The sequence below is a fragment of the Lynx rufus genome, unplaced genomic scaffold, assembly GCF_022079265.1.
Source record: "Lynx rufus isolate CCGP_SWC_20201006 ecotype Redwood Valley unplaced genomic scaffold, mLynRuf1.p SCAF_4, whole genome shotgun sequence".
Lineage (NCBI taxonomy): Eukaryota > Metazoa > Chordata > Mammalia > Carnivora > Felidae > Lynx > Lynx rufus.
The window spans coordinates 39409034-39428914 of record NW_025814856.1 but is presented as its reverse complement, the minus strand read 5'-3'; the positions used below and the strand labels follow the sequence as shown (position 1 = coordinate 39428914).

Sequence of the window (19881 nt, the reverse complement as noted above, 5' to 3'; positions counted from 1 at the left end):
CAGCTTTAGCTCTGGTCTTGATCTTGTGGTTTGTGAGTTCGAGCCCCACATCCAACTCACTGCTGTCAGTGTGCAGCCCGCTTCAAATCCTCTGTCCTCCTCTCTTTGCTGCTCCCCAGCTTGCACTCTCCCCATAATAACTCAATATTTTTAAAAATAATAAAAAATGAAAGTGCTTCATTCGTTCCACAAATAAGTTTTAAGTTTCTACTATGTGGAGGAACATTTTCTACACTGTTCTAGGCACAGGGGATACAGAATTGGGACAAAGCAAAGTCATTGCCCTGATAGACATTGAATTCTAGTGCAAGAGTCAGGCAAAAACAAATACTATATCAGATAATGCCAGGGCATAAAAAGGATGGAAAGAAAAAGCAGGATAAGCACTGACTGGGGGTTATGCCATGTATGATATTTCAGCCAGGAGATCCTCTCTGAAGTCAGGGCATTTAGCAGACGCCTGGACAGTGAGAAAGATGGAGCCATGGCAATATCTGGGGGAGAACAGTTAGGACCTAAGTTTGGGGCTTGGCAGGAAACCACAAGAGGCCAGTGTGCCTAGAGCTGAATTGGAAGTAGATGAAGTCAGTAAGCCTTGAAGGCCAGGGTCAAGACTGTGAGATATATATATGTGTATATGTGTGTGTGTGTGTGTGTGTGTGTGTGTATGTATACATATATACGTGTACATATATATATGTATACATACACACACACATATAATTTTTTACTGTTTATTTATTCTTGAGAGAGACAGAGAGCACACGCAGGAGAGGGGCAGAGAGAGGGGGAGACACAGAATATGAAGCAGACTCCAGGCTCTGAGCTGTCAGGACAGAGCCCGACGCAGGGCTTGAACCCACAAATCAAGGGATCATGACCTGGGCCGAACCTGGATGCTTAACTGACCAAGCTCCCCAGGCACCCCAAGATTGTGATTTTTCATTTAAGTGTCATGATAAGTTATTAGAGGATTCTGAGCAGGAGACTGCCTTGGTCATGCACATCTCTCTGACTACTGTTTGGAGAAGAGACTTGAAAGAATCATGGTCATCACAAAGCTAATGAACACACACTTTCCGCTTTCCACCTCCTAGACACATGGTGGGCTGCACTTCCTGTCACTGAGTGGGGCCATGAGCTATGACCAATGAGTGAAAGTCAGAAGTATCACTTACAGGCCACGTTGTTAATTAGTTGCCACTGCAAGTCTGTCTATAAATCCTCCCCCCCCCACCCCACCCACCATCTCTGTGACCAGCAGGGCTCAAGCTGGACACTGCTCCATCAGCCTGGGTTCTAGAGGGAGGAGACACGGGGCAGAGCTACAGCTGGCCTGCAGCGGACATGTCACTTCTGGGAGAAATCAACCTTTCAGAGATAAATCACAAAGACTGGGGAGTCGAAACCATAGCGTGAACTAGTATATGCAGACAGGTGCGAGGAGCAGGAGGAGAGGTTAGAGAGGCCATTTAGGTGGCCGAAAGGTGGTCCTAGCTTGGACTGGAGTGATAGCAATAAACATAATGAGAAGTGGTCAGATGCAGGATGTGCAGTGAAGGCCAAGTGCAAAAGATTTGCTGATGGGCTGGATGTAGGGCATAAGGGAAAGAGTGGAGTCAGGATGATTCCACAAATCATGGCCTGAGGAACTGGGTGAATTACTGAAGAGAAGAGCACTCAGGAAAGCGCAGGATTGCCCCCTGTGCTAGGCACACAGTTAAACTACAGAATGCTAGCTCATGTAATTAATACTATAATGGGGCAGGCAGGATGGGAGGTAGAGGCATGAGGAATTTTCCATGCTAACATGGCAGAAGCATCCAAAGTCGGATTTACTGAAGTGTAATTTATGGGTAATAAAATTCTTTTTGGTGTATAGGTCCGCGTTTGGACAAGTGCATTTGGTCCGGTAACTACCTCCACAACCGAGATGTAAATTACTTCCATCTCCTCTCCAAAACCCCTCTTGCTTGCTGCTCCTCTCTGTGGTCAAACCCTCTCTCGAACCCAAACCCTGGCAACCACTGATCTGTTCCCCAACCCTATGCTGAACGTGGAGCCTGTTTGACATTCTCTCTTTCTCCCTGTGCCCCTTTCGCCTCCTTGTGCTGTTTGAAAAAAAAAAAAAAAACAATGAAAAAAAAAATCACACAACATGAGCCTGTCTGTCTCTTTTTGAGACCGGCTTCTGTCACTTGTGATAATGTATTTGAGATTCGTCTGTGTTGCATATGTCAGTAGTTGGTTCCTTTTTTCTTGCTGAGTAGTACTCCACGGTAGGGATGGACCCACTCTTCGTTTCTCATTCGCCAGCTCAAGGGCATTTGGGCTGCTTCCAGATTTTGGTGAGATGAATAAAGCTGATATAGATATCTGAGTACAGGTTTATGTGTGAACATATGTCTTTATTTCTTTTAGTAACTTTCTAGAAGTGGGATTGTTGGCTCATATGGTAAGTGTATGTTTAACTTTATAAGAAACTGCCAGACCATTTTCCCAGAGGAACTGTACCATATTGCACTCCCACTGGCATTGTGTGAGGGTCCCTGCACTTCCTCCCCAGCACTTGGGATTGTTAGGATTTTTTTTTTTAAGCCATTCTAATGTGCAGTGGTACCTAATTGTGGTTTTCATTTGCATCTTCCAAATGAATAATGATTTTCAGTGTCTTTTCATGTGTTTATTAGCCATTCATGTATCCTTTTCTGCAAAATGTCCATTCAAATCTTTTGCTTGTGTTTTCATTAGGTTGCTTGTCTTTTTGTGTATAGTAAAAATTCTACATATATTTTGTATATGATGCCTTTGTCAGATAGGTGATTTACAAATATTTTCTCCCAGTCTTTGACCTGTCTTTTCATTTTCTTCGCAGTGCTTTCTAAGAGCAGTTTTTTTTTTTTCTTTTGAGAGACAGAGAGGGAGAGAGGGAGCATGCGCATGGGGGAGGGGCAGAGGGAGAGAGAAAGAGAGCAGGCTCCATGCTCGGCTCAGAGCCCAGTGGGAGGCTTGATCCCACAACCCTGGGATCATGACTGGAGCTGAAATCAGAGGAAGATGCTCAACCGACAGAACCACCCAGGCACCCCAAGGGCAGTTTTTAATTTTGACTAAGTCCAAACTATTGGCTTTTTCTTCTACGGGTCATATTTTTTGTATCATGCCTAAGAAATCTTTTTCTATCCAGGGGCACAGAGGTTATCTCCTGTATTTTCTTCTGTAAGTTTTATAGTTATAGGTTTTATGCTCAGGCCTATGATCTATTTGGAATTAATTTTTGTAAATGGCATGAGGTATAACCCGGGACAATTTTGACTGGTGATATTTCCTACTGTGCCAGAAGCAGATCAATAAAACTTCATAGCTCTGATAAGCACGTGCACAGGCTGGTTGCAAAATCTGGTTAAGGTTCAAACACAGGTGGTCAGGGAAGCTCCACCTCTCTCTGCCTCCAGGGCTGTTTCTTTAGATGTTAATCCTATCCTGAGTATTGCTCTGCCGATGTCCCCAGTGATACCAGCACAAGCCTGAGTCTTTGAAATGAATTAGGTTCTCCCCAGTTCCTAAAACACTCCATGTAGTTAGTTTGCTTCGAGAAGCAGTGTTCTCTCTTAAACCACTGAAGGAACATTCAGTGCAAAGTAGGGCATTAAATCTTAGCAATTAGGGTGGAAATCTTAACCTTCCTAGTTTCTGTCCTGCTTGGGTGGCTTTTCTAGTCACCAGATCATACTGTTTTCTCCTTCCTCTTCTCCTCAATAAAAGTTTCATTAAAGTTTCATTAAAATCATTTAGATTTTGCTCTGCTTAAAATGTCAAGAATAAAATCAGTGAGGAGAGAAAGTTAGAAAGTCAACATGGGGTTGCCTGGCTGGCTCTATGAGTAGAGAGCATGGGGTTCCTGATGTCAGTGTCGGAAGTTTGAGCCCCACGTTGGGTGTAGAGATTGCTTAAAAAAACAAAAAAAAAGAAGTTAATAGAGAATTGTCACGTTGTGATGTGGCTAGTCGAGAACATTTTAAGAAAGATAACTAATGTCTACTCTTGCTTTTATTTAGAAGGCATTTATTTATTACATCAAGAATGATGAGGCAGAAAAAGAGTATCTAAAAGGGTCTGGCACTATTTCTGTAAGAGTATCAGGTCTTTAACTTGAGATATGAATATAAAATTCTTTTTTACACTGGTCTAGTGTGTGAATCTGATGCTCTTACTCAACCATAAGCCCTAATATCTTCAAGGCCAAAAAGTTAAAAAACCTAGAAATCTGAAAAAAAAAAAAAAAAAGGGAGGGGGGTATTAAATTATCCAAACTTCCGGGGCGCCTGGGTGGCTCGGTCGGTTAAGCGCCCGACTTCGGCTCAGGTCATGATCTCACCGTCCGTGGGTTCGAGCCCCGTGTCGGGCTCTGTGCTGACAGCTCGGAGCCTGGAGCCTGTTTCAGATTCTGTGTCTCCCTCTCTCTGACCCTCCCCCATTCATGCTCTGTCTCTCTCTGTCTCAAAAATAAATAAACATTAAAAAAATTTTTAGAAATAGCACAGAGTATTTAGGATTTCTGTTTAGGAAAAATACTTACAAATTTAAAGGCAGGAGGAGGCAAAGTTGACAAAACTCCAGACCCTTCTTTGGTGGGCACTAATAATTTTCGCTTCTTTCTTGAGCAAAAGAAAGGAAGCCTGCTGGAGCTGCCCTCCTGCTCCAACTATCAGGCCAATCTAAAGTTCCTTCACTACCTCCTGCCTCCAAGGGGTCTGCTTTCACCCGCATCTCATTTGTGAAGGCAGACCACAAACAGACAGGCAAATATTCTTCTTTTTCCTTTTTTTTGTTTTTGGTTAAGTAGGCTTCACACCCAGCGTGGAGCCCGGTGCAGAGCTTGAACTCCTAACCCTGCGACCAAGACTTGAGCTGAAATCAAGAGGCAGACGCTCAACCGATGTGAGCCACCCAGGTGCCCCAACAAATAGTCTTGGTAAACTCATCATTGGCTTCCATGGCATTCAGGATACAGACACCAATCCCAGCTGAGCCTGCCCTGCCATATAGGGGATCTAGGTGGGCTCTCCCTCTCCAGCCTCATCTCTCCTCTCCTGCAGGGCTCTGCCCACAGCTGCTTGTCTTCATCTCCTGTAAAGTAACATATCCCTGACTGCTCTTTTCTTCTTCTGGGTGATCTTTACTTTTTCGGGGCAGTGCCCCCTCCTCCCCGCCAGCTGTATCAACTCCCCTCCTCCCCTAGTACCCTCTTGCCATGCATCCTATGGTTTGTCTTTGTAGCAACTGCCACAATCATAATTAATTACTTGTATAAAGTCTGCCTTCTCAACTAGAATGTAAACTCCAAAAGATTAGGAATGAAGTCTATGACGGCCATCTGATCTTCCAGTCCCTGGCATGGGGTATGGCACCTAGTTGCTACTCTATAAATTACTGTTAAAGGAAAACAAAATTCTCTTCAGTGCATGCTTATCGGGCACTTCTCAGGGCACTTATATATAACATTGGGAAGGAAAAAATGCAAACAGAGAAAATTCTTGCGGTTACAGAACTTATAGTCTACTGGGCAATGAGCTGCTAAACGAGATAAGTAAACTCCATGGTACATAGATGATGGTTAAGTGCTAAGGAGAAAAAAGTAAAATAGTTAAGGTATCAGGTTATGCGGTGGTGTGTGATATGTTTCAATGGGTGCTCAGGAAAAACCTCACTGAGAATGTCACTTTTGAACAAAGACCTGAAGGAAGCCAGGCAGCTAAGAATGTGATTATCTAGGGGTAGAACATTCCAGGCAGACAGAAGAGCAGGTGCAAAGGCCCTGAGGTGGGAGCACGAGTGCTCCAGGAAAAGCAAAGAAGCCAATGTGACTTGAGTAGAGTGAATGATGGGAAGGGAGAAAGAATATGGTCTTTTAATCTATTCTACGTATCTGTGTAATCATTTACATCGGACACTTCTTGGGGAGTGCTTCTAACTAGCATCTATTCTAAAAAACCATGGATTTCAAATAATTTTTAAATCAAAAGAACCCTTCCTTCAGATGAAACTTGAAATGGAAGTTCAAAATAGGGAACAGAGGAGCAGAGGAGGGGCTGTCTGTCAAATCCCACTCATCCCTGTACCCAACGATGGTTCAAGGCAACACCATGGAAGAAGGTTTGTTCCCCAAATAGCTCAGGTGCAACAAAAACCACTCTAGAATGATACTCTGATGCTCTGCCTGGAGACAAGTGTTCTATAGTACACTGCTCCAGAAGTATGCTTGTCTGGCTTCTGTACCTATAAGGAGGCTTTCAAAAGATATTTACCCCCAACAAGGAAACCAAATTAGTCTCTACAGTTATAACCACATGGTGATGTGTGGGTCTGATATTTTCCTAGAAATGAGTTCTCTATTCTGGAACTTCTTTTTCCTTCAAAACAGTTTTTAAAAACTTTTTTGTTTTTTGAAAAGGTAAAACAGGTCAACGATTAAAAAGAAAAACCACTAAAAAGTTCGTCTCCTATGGATAACTAAATTACTCTGTATTTGCAATGGAATGCCACACACTTTAGAAAGCAAATTAAAAGGAACTACTGAAAACAGGCAACAATATAGACGAATATCACAAAAATAATTTTGAGCAGACACACGAATACATACTTTATGACCTATATATATGACATTCACAAACAAGCAAAACTGATCTTTGGTGACATAAGCTGGAACAGTGGCTACCTTTGGAGAGGGTAGTTACTCAGTGGGAGGATGAAAATATTTTATATCTTGATCTGGATGGTGGATACAAAGTATAGCAGGTATCTATAAAAATTCATGGAGCTGTAGAATGATTTGTGCATTTTATTCTATGTAAATAATAATAAAGTCAGTCTCCTTTCCATAAGCTGTGGCTCCCAGCTACCCAGTTTCCCTACCCAGAGGCCACTCCTCCAGCTGGGATTTCCTAATGCTCCTTTTTTTCAGTACCTGCATACCAGGGGTGGAGTCCTGGGAGGAAGCCACGCAGACACCAGAGGCCAAGGCTGTGGGCACTGGGCCATGGCTTGTGTGCATGCCCCTTGGCTTTCTCTGGCCCCTTTGGCCCTCTGCCTCCCTCTTCTTCCTCCTTTTCTCCCTCCTTTCCTCAGAAGGCAGGGGGGTGGAAGCCAGGGAGGTGCGGGAGTTGCTGACCCTTGCTAAATAATGCTGTCCCTCCTGGCCCTCCAGGGTGTGCCTGCCTGCAAAGGACAGCATGTGCTGATCAAGCTTATCATTGACACGTTCCCTCCCTCTTTTATTCTCTCCCTTCTGTTCGCTGGAATGATCCTAGGACTTCCTGCTCCTTGGGCATTCAGTCTCGGAAAGCTTCCCTGGTCTCTCAGGCTTCCGTATGTTTCCCTTCCATGGGGCAGTCCTGATAATCCACTTTGTGTTTGCATATAAACGTATCTCAGTAGATGCTGCAGGCCTGTCTTATCTTCCCTCCACACCCCTATCCGCACCTCCCAACTACTAGTATCATTCTTTGACCAAGTCCCTACCCCCCAGCCAGAGCTTCAGCCCCGCCAAGCCTTTTATCTAACCATCTTAGGGTCCTGACTCCTCGAGGGCAAAGGGGCCCGAATCATGTTCAAGTCAATTTGGCAAGCACTCTTGGAGCAGGGCGGAAAGTTGTTCTTCGCCTTCGAGAATCTTCCAAAGCGGGGGAAATGGTGCTCAACCCAGACCCAATTACAAAAGTTCTTAACCCGATACTTTGTATTGGTCCTTCCTTAGTGCAAGGCACTGACTTGCGTGCTTTTCGTGCATTCCATCTCTGAATTTCCCCAACAACACTAAGAGGACAGTTGTTAACCCTCATCTTGGAGACGAAGACGCTGAGGCACAAGGTTAGCCTGCTGGCATGTGGCAGCCAGGGTTTGAACAGCAACTTCCCTAGGGAAACGCCCTATTTAGGCTGGTGGTGGTGGTGGTGGGGGGTGGTCTCGAGTGGGAGTTGGTGCATTGGAGTTCAGAGTCAGCCTTGGGGAACCTCTAGTTGTGCCACACCCTTAATGCACAGTTCTCTCCTGCGTCAGGGGCCAGAGAAGGGGCTTAGGGCCGGAGTATCCGCAGGAAGCCAAGACTTTAAGAGAGGCAGATACAAAGCTCCGCGTGGCAGAGGAGCAGAGGGACGCGGGGGAGCCCGGGCCAAAAGAAAGAGGCCCTGCCGACTCCCGGGGCACTACAAGCCTCGAGGCGTTGCAAGCGGCGCGGCAGTTGCCAGCCCCAGTGGCGCGCGCAAACTGCGCGGAACTACTTCCCCCGGGGCGGCTTCGGGGCCGGGGTCCACGCGACAGCCCGATAAAGCGGGAGCGTGGGATCCGGAGCCCACCGCCGCTTCCCGGGCGCGGCCACGTGCGCCCCTCTAGGCTTGCACGCTCCGCCGCGCCGGGCCGCCGGGCCACCGGCAGGCACGCGCGCCCCCAGCGCGCACACACTCCCGGGCACGCACACCGACGGCCCAGCCCACGTCCGCCACGCCCCGCCCTCCCCCGCGCCCCGCCCCCGCCCTCGCGGCGCAGGCTGCCGTCCTCCCATTGGCCACACGGCGCGTGACGCGCGGCGCCCGGCCCCGCCCCTCGTCAGTCACTCGGCGGAGGCGGCGCTGGCGGGGACTAGTCTCGTCCGGAGACTGGCAGCGGCGGCGGCGGCGGCGGCCGGAGCTCGAGCCCCAGCGGCTGAGGGCGGGCGGGCGGGCGCGGGGGAGGGAGGGGGGCCGGTCCGCGACGACTCCCCGGACGGCGTTTCTCCTCCGAGCGGCGCCGATTTCGGCTTTGGGGGGGGCGGGGGTACAGCCCATCCATGACCATGGGCGACAAGAAGAGCCCGACCAGGTACCTGCTCCGAGCTGAGGGGGCGGAAGGGGAGGGAGGGTTGGGGGCGGGCGGGGGCCGGCGACGACTAGGCCCCGGAGCCACCCGGGGCGGGGGGGAGGCGCTGCTAAGATGGAGATCCGGGGGCGGGGGGAGGCGGCGGCGGCGGGCGGTGGCGGCGGCGGCGGCGGGAGGCGGTGTCGCTCCCGCTCGGGGCCGGCGGCCGTGCGCGCCGCAGCCATGGCGGCTCCTCCTCAGCCGCCCTCCGCCGCCGCCGCCGCCACTCCTCCCAGACAAAGGGAGATTTAACCAGGTGGGGAGGGAGGGAGGGCGCGAGCATGGGAGGGGAGAGGGAAGGAGCCGGCCCACTCCCCGCCGCCGCCGGCCTCGGGCTGCCCCTGCGCGCCCCCTCCAGATCCGGCCCGCGGCTCCCCTGCCGGCCCCCCCAGCCCCACGCTCAAGTCCACAAGTCCGCCCGCTTCCTGCGCCCGCCGCGGCCCTTCCCGGGGCGCCGCCGCCGCCGCCTGCTGTGCGAGGCAGTACGGCCCGCGCCCGGGGGTTGCGGGGTGCCGGTAGGGGCGCCCCGTGCCCTCCCCCGGTCCCTCTTTCAGTCCCCGAAAAGGGTGGGTGGGTGGTCGCCTGAGCGAAGTTTCCAGCACTGGATTCCTGCGAAATTGCGACGGCTCACCAGCGCCTGTGTTTTGCTGTTTCTCCCCCTTTTTCCTGCTCCCTGTCTCTTCCCTCCCCTTTCCCCCACTCCTCACTCCTCCGAAGGCCAAAAAGACAAGCGAAACCTGCCGCAGACGAAGGCTTTTGGGATTGTAGCGTCTGCACCTTCAGAAACAGCGCTGAAGCCTTTAAATGCAGCATCTGCGATGTGAGGAAAGGCACCTCCACCAGGTACTTGAGGATCTGTGTGAGCTTTTGTTGAAGGACTTTTTTTTTTTTTTTTTTTTCTTAAGGTGGGAGATAGGGTAGAGAGCTGTACTTGCTGCCCTCTTTCCAACTTGTTGATTACGGCTTTTTTGCATTTGGGGGGTGGGTAATGTGTGGTTTTCGTTGTGTGTATTTCGTGTTGGGTGCAAAGCTTCCTATTCACTGAATGATTTATGGGAGGGAATTTTTCCAGGTTTTCGTCTTATTTCAAACAGACTGGATTTATTTGACACTTGTATCCATTGGCTTATTGGTATTGGCTCAAAAAGAGAGGAAGCAGTGCTTTTGCTATGCATTGTAGGACTTTAGACCTTTTATTTTTGCCATGTGTAGAATGTTTTTAATTTGCCTGTCCTGAATTTTTTTTTTTCCTTTTCCGAGAGATTTAACGGTGAATGTACAGTTAGGCTGGTTATTGTGCTTTTCCTGTCTTGAGCTGCAAATGTCTGTTATTTCTCGCCCTGTGAAAAGAAATGTTGGGGTTTGATAAAGTAGTATTTGGAAAGCTGAGCTGTCAATTTGTGTGTTTTCTGATTAGCTTATGCAGAGTGGTGATGGAGGACGATTTTGCAAAATGGTGAAAGGAATATATTGAAGTTTGCATGTAAAGCTTTATTATAATGAAAAGAATGTTGAAAGAATTTCTTTTCGTTTTTTGTGAAGGTAGTAAATCGCATCTGGTATCAAAATGAGTGGAAATATTTCACTTTTAACGTTCAGATATATTTGGATAAAATGTCAAAGTTGATTTTGTAGTTTTCTGGTCATTTTTTAAATCGTATCTGGAATTTGGTTCAGGGGATGTTAGAGTTTGAAGTTAAACTGTTCTTGATGTCGTTTAATGGGAGGGCATTGGGGGATGTGTGTGTGAAGGCCAGAGAGGAGTTGAGAGTCTAGTGAATCCTTGAAGACTTAAGTCGATTGCCAGAAGTCTCATTTCATCAGGTACTTATTTTTGAGTTGGTAGTGTTCCAATATGACTGTGTGGTAGTACTGCATAGTTCTAACTGGATAAGGTCCTTGGACTGAATGAGTGTGTCCCGTTAGGGTTTTCTTGCTTTATTTATACCTGGGAATTACCTAGGATATCGGGTAATCTGAAGAATATAATTCTGGGATGAATTGGTGCAATTACTGGGAGAGCAGTTCTGTGACTTCCACTAACTCTTGAAGTGATGAGTGCTTTGAATACAAGTATTCAAGTACTAGAAATATTTTTTCAGAAGTTTTTACAGCAAATTCATGTCAAGTTTTGTAGAACAAGAACTAAATACCATAGAACAGATTTAGTTAAAATAAAAAGCACTTATTGGGAGCTTAATAGATTTTGCTTTGTTCTACGAAACAGGGAATTCCATCAAATGGGATGAAAGTTTAGAAATGTATTTGTTATTTAAAGCAATAGTGATTGTATTTTATTTATGAGTAATGTTTTTTTACACGTAGAATCCCTCAGAGGCCAAACCTCTTTATTGTGGTTTTGCTTTGAGTGTTACCGTAGATGATGTTCAAGTGACTAGGAAACTCCTAAGAACTTGAGAACTTTACTGGTGAAGAGCAAAAACCAAATTCAAGTTTACATCTGATGTATTGCTGGGAATAATTATCTTATAATGAAATGTGTTTCAGTTTCTTGGTGTATTAAAAAAAATCTGACTTATCAAACTTTCTGAAAGCCTGTGGGAGGTTTGATTTTAAAAGTAATAGAAATGTTTAGTTTTTTCAGGGTTACAGATGATGACAGTGAGATTCAGTTTTTTTAAACAAATACATTAAATAATTAAAGATGAAATATTTTAGGAATAGGACAGTCCCTTCTAACCTTTACGGGTTTTTGTGTAATTTTTTGAGGTCTCTTGTTGAGTAGGATTTGAACACAGCTTTCCGAGATGTGAGGACTTAAACTCCTAACAAGTCACGTATGATACCCTTGCATAGCCAAAGTGTGTTTCATCTTGGGTACTGTCAATATTTTGGTGTTTTAGATCTATTCTTGAAGTCGTCATTAATTGGAAGGTGAATGACATTTTGGCTTTCTCATGCTGTGAATGGATTTCATGTAGACAGGTGATGAATTTCACAGCTCTTCATCCAGATTTACTCAGTCTAGTAGCTGTTGGTTAATTTCTCAGTGATAGTACTCCTTATTGCTGTGTGATTTTCCTGTGCCTTTTTCTTGAAATTTTCTTGGTACCTCAAAGGTTTAATACTTTTTGCCTTGCATTGTTTTAATCACACCTGGTATTGAGGACAGTAGAAAATTGTTGGGTTTTGGATGCTGAGTAATAGGCAGAAATTGATTTTAGAATAACTTAAATAATCACAAAGGGCTTTGTAAACCTGTTGACTGGTAAAGAAATCAGGTTTTACTGCTCTGGGCTGGTGTTTCTTACTCGTATTGTAGTAACAGCCTATCTGGTGGCCTAGCCACTGGTCATTTTGGAGTTCATCATTTTTGTTGCTGTCACCATCATCTAGTCAACCATTGAAGTCAGATTTTAATTAGTAGTAGGTCCAATAGGACACAGAAGTGCATTTACCCTTTGAGATAGAATTGGTGTTACTCAATTTGATGAGGAAAATATTGACTCTCATCCAAAGAACATTTATTAAGTTCCTAGGAGGTGAAAAATACTGGTCAAGACATTGGTAGGGAGCATGGGTTGGGTAGGCATGTACAGGGATGATCAGAATCCAGGTTATAAAGACTCTAAGAGTGGTGTAAATAATGCTATGGGAGATTGGAGCAGTCTGACTTGGGGAATCAATTAGAAGGATTCCTCCTCCGCCTCCCCATTTGTTTGGGCAAGGAGAATTGATTTCTACAAAATCACCTGCCACCTCTTCATTGTTATTGCCATGTGTACCGGATATCTTGAATTCTGCAGGTATATTCATGAGAGTAATTCATAAGGTCTTCTTCCTATTGGAGCAGCATAGAGCAGAATGAAGGAGGACCAGATTGCTCCTAAGGAACGTGTTAAGGGAAGGAGGAGATGCTTACTAGGCTGCTTGGAAGTTCAGCGGGCAGTAGAGATCTATATTTTGGATATCTCAGTTATATGGAGGGTCTCCGTATACGCTCCTTTTTCTAACTATATTGTCACACTCTGTTTTCATTTTTTATAGCTTTACTGGGTATGATTTGCATACTATGCAATTCACTAATTGTAAGTGTATGATTCATTGAACTTTAGTTATTTTAAAGACTTCTGCTGCCATCACCACAAACTAGATTTTAGATTTTCGCATCACCACAAACTAGTTTTAGATTTTCATCACATCACATGGTTTTCTTCTGCCTGTTCTGTGATATGTCATAAGAGCACTGGAAGGTTGCCTCCTCACCATGCTGAGCTCTCTAAGGGCTTAGGCCTTTCAACATAGGAAATAAAAGAGTGTGTCTGTAAGGTGGCCGTGGGTGGGGAGGAAACACTATCCCTGTCGTAGGTGGTAAATAGGAGATAAAGTAGGATTTCCCAACCTACTTTGCCAGTCTCATGAAAGTTGATACCACCAGCTTTTAGAAGGAAAAAACCCTGCAAATTAACACATTTACCTGATTATTCTCTTAAGTGGAATTTCTTGAGTGTTGAGCAGAGTAACTTCCTAGACTTGGTGATAAATGAAATGTGTTTTGCTTCGGTCTACTATTGCTGGAAATGCAGCGATGTCTTGGTTGGAAAGTACAGATCGCTGAGACACCGCTGCAACTCTCGCTGATCAGTGGTTTTTCTTTTGATCATAGTGCTGCATTTTGACCAGCTGCTGCTTAAGTCACGCTCGAAAACTGGTAAACTTTTGCTTTGGGTAATTAGCAGAGATTTAGAACTTTGCTAGTCTTCAGTGCCAGATTGTATCATGATGTTGTGTTCAAATCCTGTTTATTTAAATACCATCCCTCTGAAAAGTGTACTCTTTTTAGAGCTTTTATAGGCAAGTAGAAGTGAGGAATTTACTTTAGATGTGTAGTAAGATTATGTCACTTAAAAAAAATCGGTACTCAGGATATTGAATTAGAGGTTGGTACTCAGCTGTGTTATTTGTAAAATGTTCTCCTTCTATAGGAGCTCCCTCATTCTTTGCAGTTATAAATGTGGACATTTTCTCTCCTTAACTTCAGATAGCCTAACAACTCAACATCCCTTGAATAGTTGTGAAGTACTTCACTATTGTGAAGTTTTAGAGGAAAACACACATAATTAGCGATAAGTGAAAGTTCTGATCTTCAAAACTACATCACCCTGAGGTAATGTTCAGATAGGAAAGCTCCCAGAAAGCAGAGGTGGGGTGTACCTAACTCTTCCCTATGCTTTAACCCACCACAGTGGTTTTGCTTCTTAGGTCACATTGGTTTTGCTGTAGTATTTGTCTTTCATAAAATTTCTCCATAAAATATATGGAAAAATTACCTGTCTTCCAACCATCAAACCTTAGGAAACCTTTCAGCCTCAAAGCTGCTAGAGTTTTAATGATCACTCTTACCCAGAAACAGTGATAATTTATTTTGTTATTTGCTATTACGTTGGACTTACTGATTTATTGGTACCGACTCGATCTTATGTATACTTGGTGACCTTAAAGTAAATTACCTGGGTAGTTGTGGTTATTTGACAAGTTTTTATTGAGCACACAGCCGCATGGGCTCTGGGTGTGCAGTGGTGGAAAGACAGACAAGGTCCTTGTTTTCGTGGAGTTTAAAATACTATGGAGAGGAAGAGAAAATAAGTAAACAGGAAAATAAAATACAATTTCGACCCATGGCAAGTGTTTGGGAGAAATTAGATCAGGGTATGGAACTATAGAGTGATGAGAGCTGGGGCAGGTGACTACTTTTTAGACCACGTAGAGATAACACATTGGTCTTTTTAGCCAGCATGCATGCTGCTTTCTTTTGGAGTAAGGAGATAGTTATTTCTGTAGTCTGTGCCATTTAGCTCATTGGGTTGGGGACAGTTTAGAGTTGGAACCTTTGTGCACAGGCTACTCAACTTTTCCTTAGTTGCATATCACGTATTGAAGCCAGGCCAGCAAACTTGTTAGTATATCCTGTTAGTTACTGGGATAGGAGGTTTGAATGGATTCAGTTATGTATTATTCATGTGGCATACAATTGTCCTGTGCTTCTGTAAATACTGAAGAAATTCCAAGACTAATAAAAACTATTTTGGTAAACTACAGCTACTTGAGGAAGTTGTTGGCACTAATTCAGTTCATTAGTACTTTAGGTAATAGTGGATCTCTAAATGTCTCCTTTACAGCTTGAACTAAAACATTCTAGTCTTTCTGGCTCTCATTTTCTCTTTGGCTCCATCACTAGATCACTAGGGCTTTTTTCCTTTGTGACCTCTTTATCCTCCCCGTCATGAGTGTTGTTCTTTTTTTTTTTTTTTTTACCTGTTAAAAAATGAAATCTTAAAAATAAATTAAGTAGTCACACCCAACTTGGGGCTCAAACTCACAACCCCAAGATCGAGTTGCATGCTCCACTGACTGAGTCAGCTGGGAGCCATTTACCTGTTTATTTTTAAGTAAGCTTTTTGAACTATAGTATATACAGAGAGAAGTGCACAAATCATAATAATAAGACTTGACGAACTTTCCCAAGGTGAACACATCCGTGTAACTTGTACCCAGAAACAGAAGATTGCCAGGACCCCAGAGCCCATCTTACACTCTTGACAGTCACTTTAGCCACTGTCCTGATTTGTAATGCTGCAGAGGAGTTCTGCATGTCTCTGATCTTTATGAGTGGAGTCCTATGCTTGTGTGCACTTCTGCACTACCAGCACAGAGCCGGATGCGGGGCTCGAACCCATGACACCATGAGATCATGGCCTGAGCCGAAATGAAGAGTCAGATGCTAAACTGACTGAGCCACCCAGGTGCCCTTAGGTCTGGGTTTTTGAGAGTCATCCATATTATTGTGTGGTTCTTGTTTATTTTATCAGTGCTGTTTTATCCTAAGAGTATATTGGAACTCAGGTTTTTTTTTATTAATTTTATTTTTGAGAGAGAAAGACAGAGCGTGAGTGGGGGAGGTGTAGAAAGAGAGAGGGACACACAGAATCCAAGGCAGTCTCCAGGCTGGAACTCAGAGCCGGTGAGATCATGGCCTGAGCTGAAGTCGGACGCTTAATCTACTGAGCCACCCAGGCGCCCCTGGAACTCCGCTTTTAAATTTTTTTTTTTTTTTCCAACGTTTATTTATTTTTAAGACAGAGAGAGACAGAGCACGAACGGGGGAGGGGTAGAGAGAGAGGGAGACACAGAATCGGAAAAAGGCTCCAGGCTCTGAGCCATCAGCCCAGAGCCCGACGCGGGGCTCGAACTCCCGGACCGCGAGATCGTGACCTGGCTGAAGTCGGACGCTTAACCGACTGCGCCACCCAGGCGCCCCTGGAACTCCGCTTTTTACATGTAGACCCTTAGAGACGTTCTAGCGATAGGGTCTCTTCTTGATTTCTATTACCTACATACTTGAACACAGCTGTCTTCTTTCAGCTGGTGTAAATTGACACATTAGGTGAGAGGATAAAACCTGGTGTGTGGAACTTCCTGCAGGTAGTAAAGGGGGTAAACTGCCTCACATCCAGTTGTGTTCATAAGTCATTTATAATATTTCAAGTCATTGGTTAAGTAAACAGAAAATTCGTCCTTTGAGGGACCCCCAACAACCATGTTGAAAAGGTTAGGTAACATCTTCAGTGGTGTAAAGCACCCAGTGACGGAATGCGTGGAATGAATGAGTCCATGGTAGAGGTAGTCTGTGTGGGTACATTGGGGAAGGCTTCACTGAATCTGGGATTTGAATGAGGACTGTATGATTCTGTGATTGATGCAGAGTTTGTTGTACAGGCTTAAAGAAGTTCTTTGTTCCCTCTACCTCCTTTTAAGCTTTTCTCTCACTTGAGATGTCATCCATACCTTTCAACTTCTCCCGGCTGGCTGGTAATTCGCAGATACTATGTAGTAACCATACATATCCCTGCTCTCATGCGTGCATACCCATGACGATCAAATCCAACTTGTTTTGAGGCCGTTCCACCTGGTCAACTTCAATTCTCTCCTAGTATTTATTGCCTTTAAGAGAAGTCTAAATGCTGATCATCACGAGGGGCTTCTGGTTTAATCTTTTCATGTTCCTTTAGGATTTCTGGAAGCCGACTGCCTGCTACCTCACACCCATCTGCCCTCCACATACAGCATGTGTGTGTTTCATGCCAAACTGCTTATTTTCTACGCATGGACCGTGATCTCTCATTTCCATACCTTCACACATTCCTTTCCTCTGGATTTTCTTCTGAAATGCTTTTCCTTCCTTCTGTGTCCTGCCTGTCTTCTGTTTGTCCTTCTAGACGTCTCAGGAAACCTTTCCATCACTCTCCTGTCAGGTACCCCTCATTGTAACACTTGAAGTGTTTTTATTTGATTGCCTCACCCTTCAAATCATGTATACCTCATTGTAACACTTGAACAGAATTTTTATTTGATCACCTCTGTTAGGTTTTCACCTTTTTTGAGGGCAGGATCATTTCTTTTCACAGCTTTATTTTTCTTTAAAAATCTAGTCCAGTGCCTGGCAGTTGCCAGGGGTTCAGTAAGTGTATATAGAATAAATGAAGTCTAGGACTTTCAAGAGGAGTTCCCTTTAAAACTGTCCCAGCTAAGGGTTCTGTGTAATAGATATGCTTTCACATTAGTCTTGCATCTTGTGTGGGTAATTCATTGATTTAGGGGAAAGTTGTCTTGATAAAGTGTGTCCTTAAAAGTAGTATTCCTGTTTTTCTGGGTTTTTCTAAACGTGTACTAGAAATGAAACACAGAACTTCAGCGTTGGAGGCTGTAGGCAGTTCATTTAAAGTACTTCCTGGAGTGGTTTGGAGCTTCAGAGCATTAGCACATTTACCTAAAAAATAACCGTGGCGATTCTTAATCTTCTTTCTGGTTGCCCTTTTGGTTACTTAAGCAGCCCAAAGTCATGAAAGTCTGACACTGGGGCCGAGGATCAGTCATGTTGTGCAAAACCAATTTTAAGGAACTAGATGGGTGTGCGTGAGAGCTGGCACCTAAAGGCAGTCTAAAAATAGACTCAAAACGTGTTGGGTGTTGTTGATGTTACACTGTCCCTTGTATAAGTTCTGTTGTGTTAACATACCTATAAGTTGGTAGTTGTACCTTCTACATAGTGTGTGTTACTGTTCTGTTGAGTAATTTGGGTTAATTACTTCCGTTGAAGTCTTGACTCATTCACTTCATTTATTTAGCTTCAATTTCAGTTGCATGCTGAAACAGTGATTGACACAGACTGTTGTGCCAAAGATGAATTCTCAGTGAATGCAATGCAAATAAACTGCAGTGTTACTCAGAAATCATGGATAGTTGAAATCACAAGGTAAACAGGTGCAATTTTAATTTTTAAATAGGATTAGGTATTACTGTTCTCCTTTCCCTCTCCTGTCTACTTTGAAAACCATTTAAATTATTCTTTGGTTAGGAAATAAACTGGTGGAAGGGATATGTAAAAAGAAAAACCTTACTCAAAACTTTATCATTTAAGAGCATTAGCAGTACAATTTAAGATGAAGTAGCCTTCGGGAGGGAGAAGAAATGAAAGGTGATGTAGCCAGTTTCATCACCACATATGGGATCTTAAAACTTAGTACATGCTGGTTAGTCAAGGAGAAAACAAACTTGGTTACTGCTTTCTAAGAAGATATCATTTCATATGTAGGTTATAAGGTTTACACACTCTTGATTCTTTTACAAAACATTCCTTTAAAAGTTGTTCGTGTCCTAAGTGCTGCTGGAATATTCGAGGTTTCAAGAACGAAGAATTCAGCTCAAACTAACCTTAAGTCAAAACAAAACAGTTTTGCTGGTTTACATAATTTGAACTCGGAGTCAGCTGCAGGAATCAGGACCCCTGTCACTCGCCCAGCTCTTGGACCGTTCTTTGTTGCCTGGAGGTTGGGATACTTGGATTGTCCAAGCCTAACAAACACATCTGAAGTCTTACTTGAAGAGAGATGGACACTTAACCAGGTGGATAGAAAATAATTACCATAGTAACACAACTTTGTAACTGGGTTAATACTTAGGATATATATTCAGTTCTAATTGAGAACTGTAATAAACTTGAAGGCTGGAATTTTGTTTACCAGCATCATGTAAATTTTTTAATCATACAGATAAAGGAAGGAAAGATTATCAGTACATTGGTAAAATTAATAATATGGGTGTTTTATAGGTTCGTCTCCTGTATCATTAGTTACAGTCACGATTCTCCTTTATTTTCGTCGTGAAGGTGGTAATACATAGTTACTACAGAAACTTTGGGGACAAAACAGAAAAACAAGGGTCACCCATATACTGCCTTGCAGAATTATTTTTATTTATTGACCAATTTATTTGTTTACTGGACCACAAATATTTGAGTAACTAGTTTTCCAGGTGTGATCTAATACGCTAGTTCACTGAATTGTCGAAGTGTGATAGGGAATAGTTGATGTAGGAGTGGGAAAGTCAGGCAGTGTATGGTACAAAACTAGTTGAGTTTTGGTTTGAAAGACACATATTTCGACCTGTTAGTTTATATGGTTCATTTTGGATGTTTCTTCTAAGAGAAATTTTTTGTGAACACTTCATGGTTTTTAGGATTCCTTTTTGCAGGAAATAAAGCTAACATTCAGTTTACAGTTTTCTTTCTGGATTGTTTTAATTTGGGGAAGAATGAAAATCTGTCAATGAATTTGTAATATCTGTGGCATGATTAACTTTGCCCAAGTCCTTCATTTAAAAGAATATGGATACAAGGCAATCGAGATTCCGTGTTTTTATATTAAATTTGTTGACAGTGGTGATTCTCAAACTTCACTATGTATCAGAATCACCTGAAAGCTTGTTGAAACACATTGCTAGATTCCCTGTTCCTTCCCTCACCCCCTGGATTTATATTGAGTAGGTCTGGGGTAGGGCCTGTGAATTTGCATTTCTTAGAAGGTCCTAGGTGATGTTCATACTGCTGTGCTGGTCTGGGAAGCACTTTTGAGAAGCGCTGGTTGGATACCTTAAATTCTCCTAAAGAGAAGCCAGCCATGTTTTTTAATG

General features: G+C 44.0%; 1 protein-coding gene across 1 annotated transcript in view; it reads left to right on the top strand.

Annotated features, from left to right (window-relative positions):
* The first annotated feature begins 8757 nt into the window (after nt 1-8757).
* Nucleotides 8758-19881, top strand: part of RYBP (RING1 and YY1 binding protein) — an 81697-nt gene continuing 70573 nt past the window's right edge. The window contains exons 1-2 of the mRNA XM_047096480.1: nt 8758-8856; nt 9610-9735. Coding sequence (XP_046952436.1) covers nt 8825-8856; nt 9610-9735 — 158 coding nt within the window. The 5' untranslated portion in view covers nt 8758-8824. The remainder of the gene's footprint in view (nt 8857-9609; nt 9736-19881) is intronic.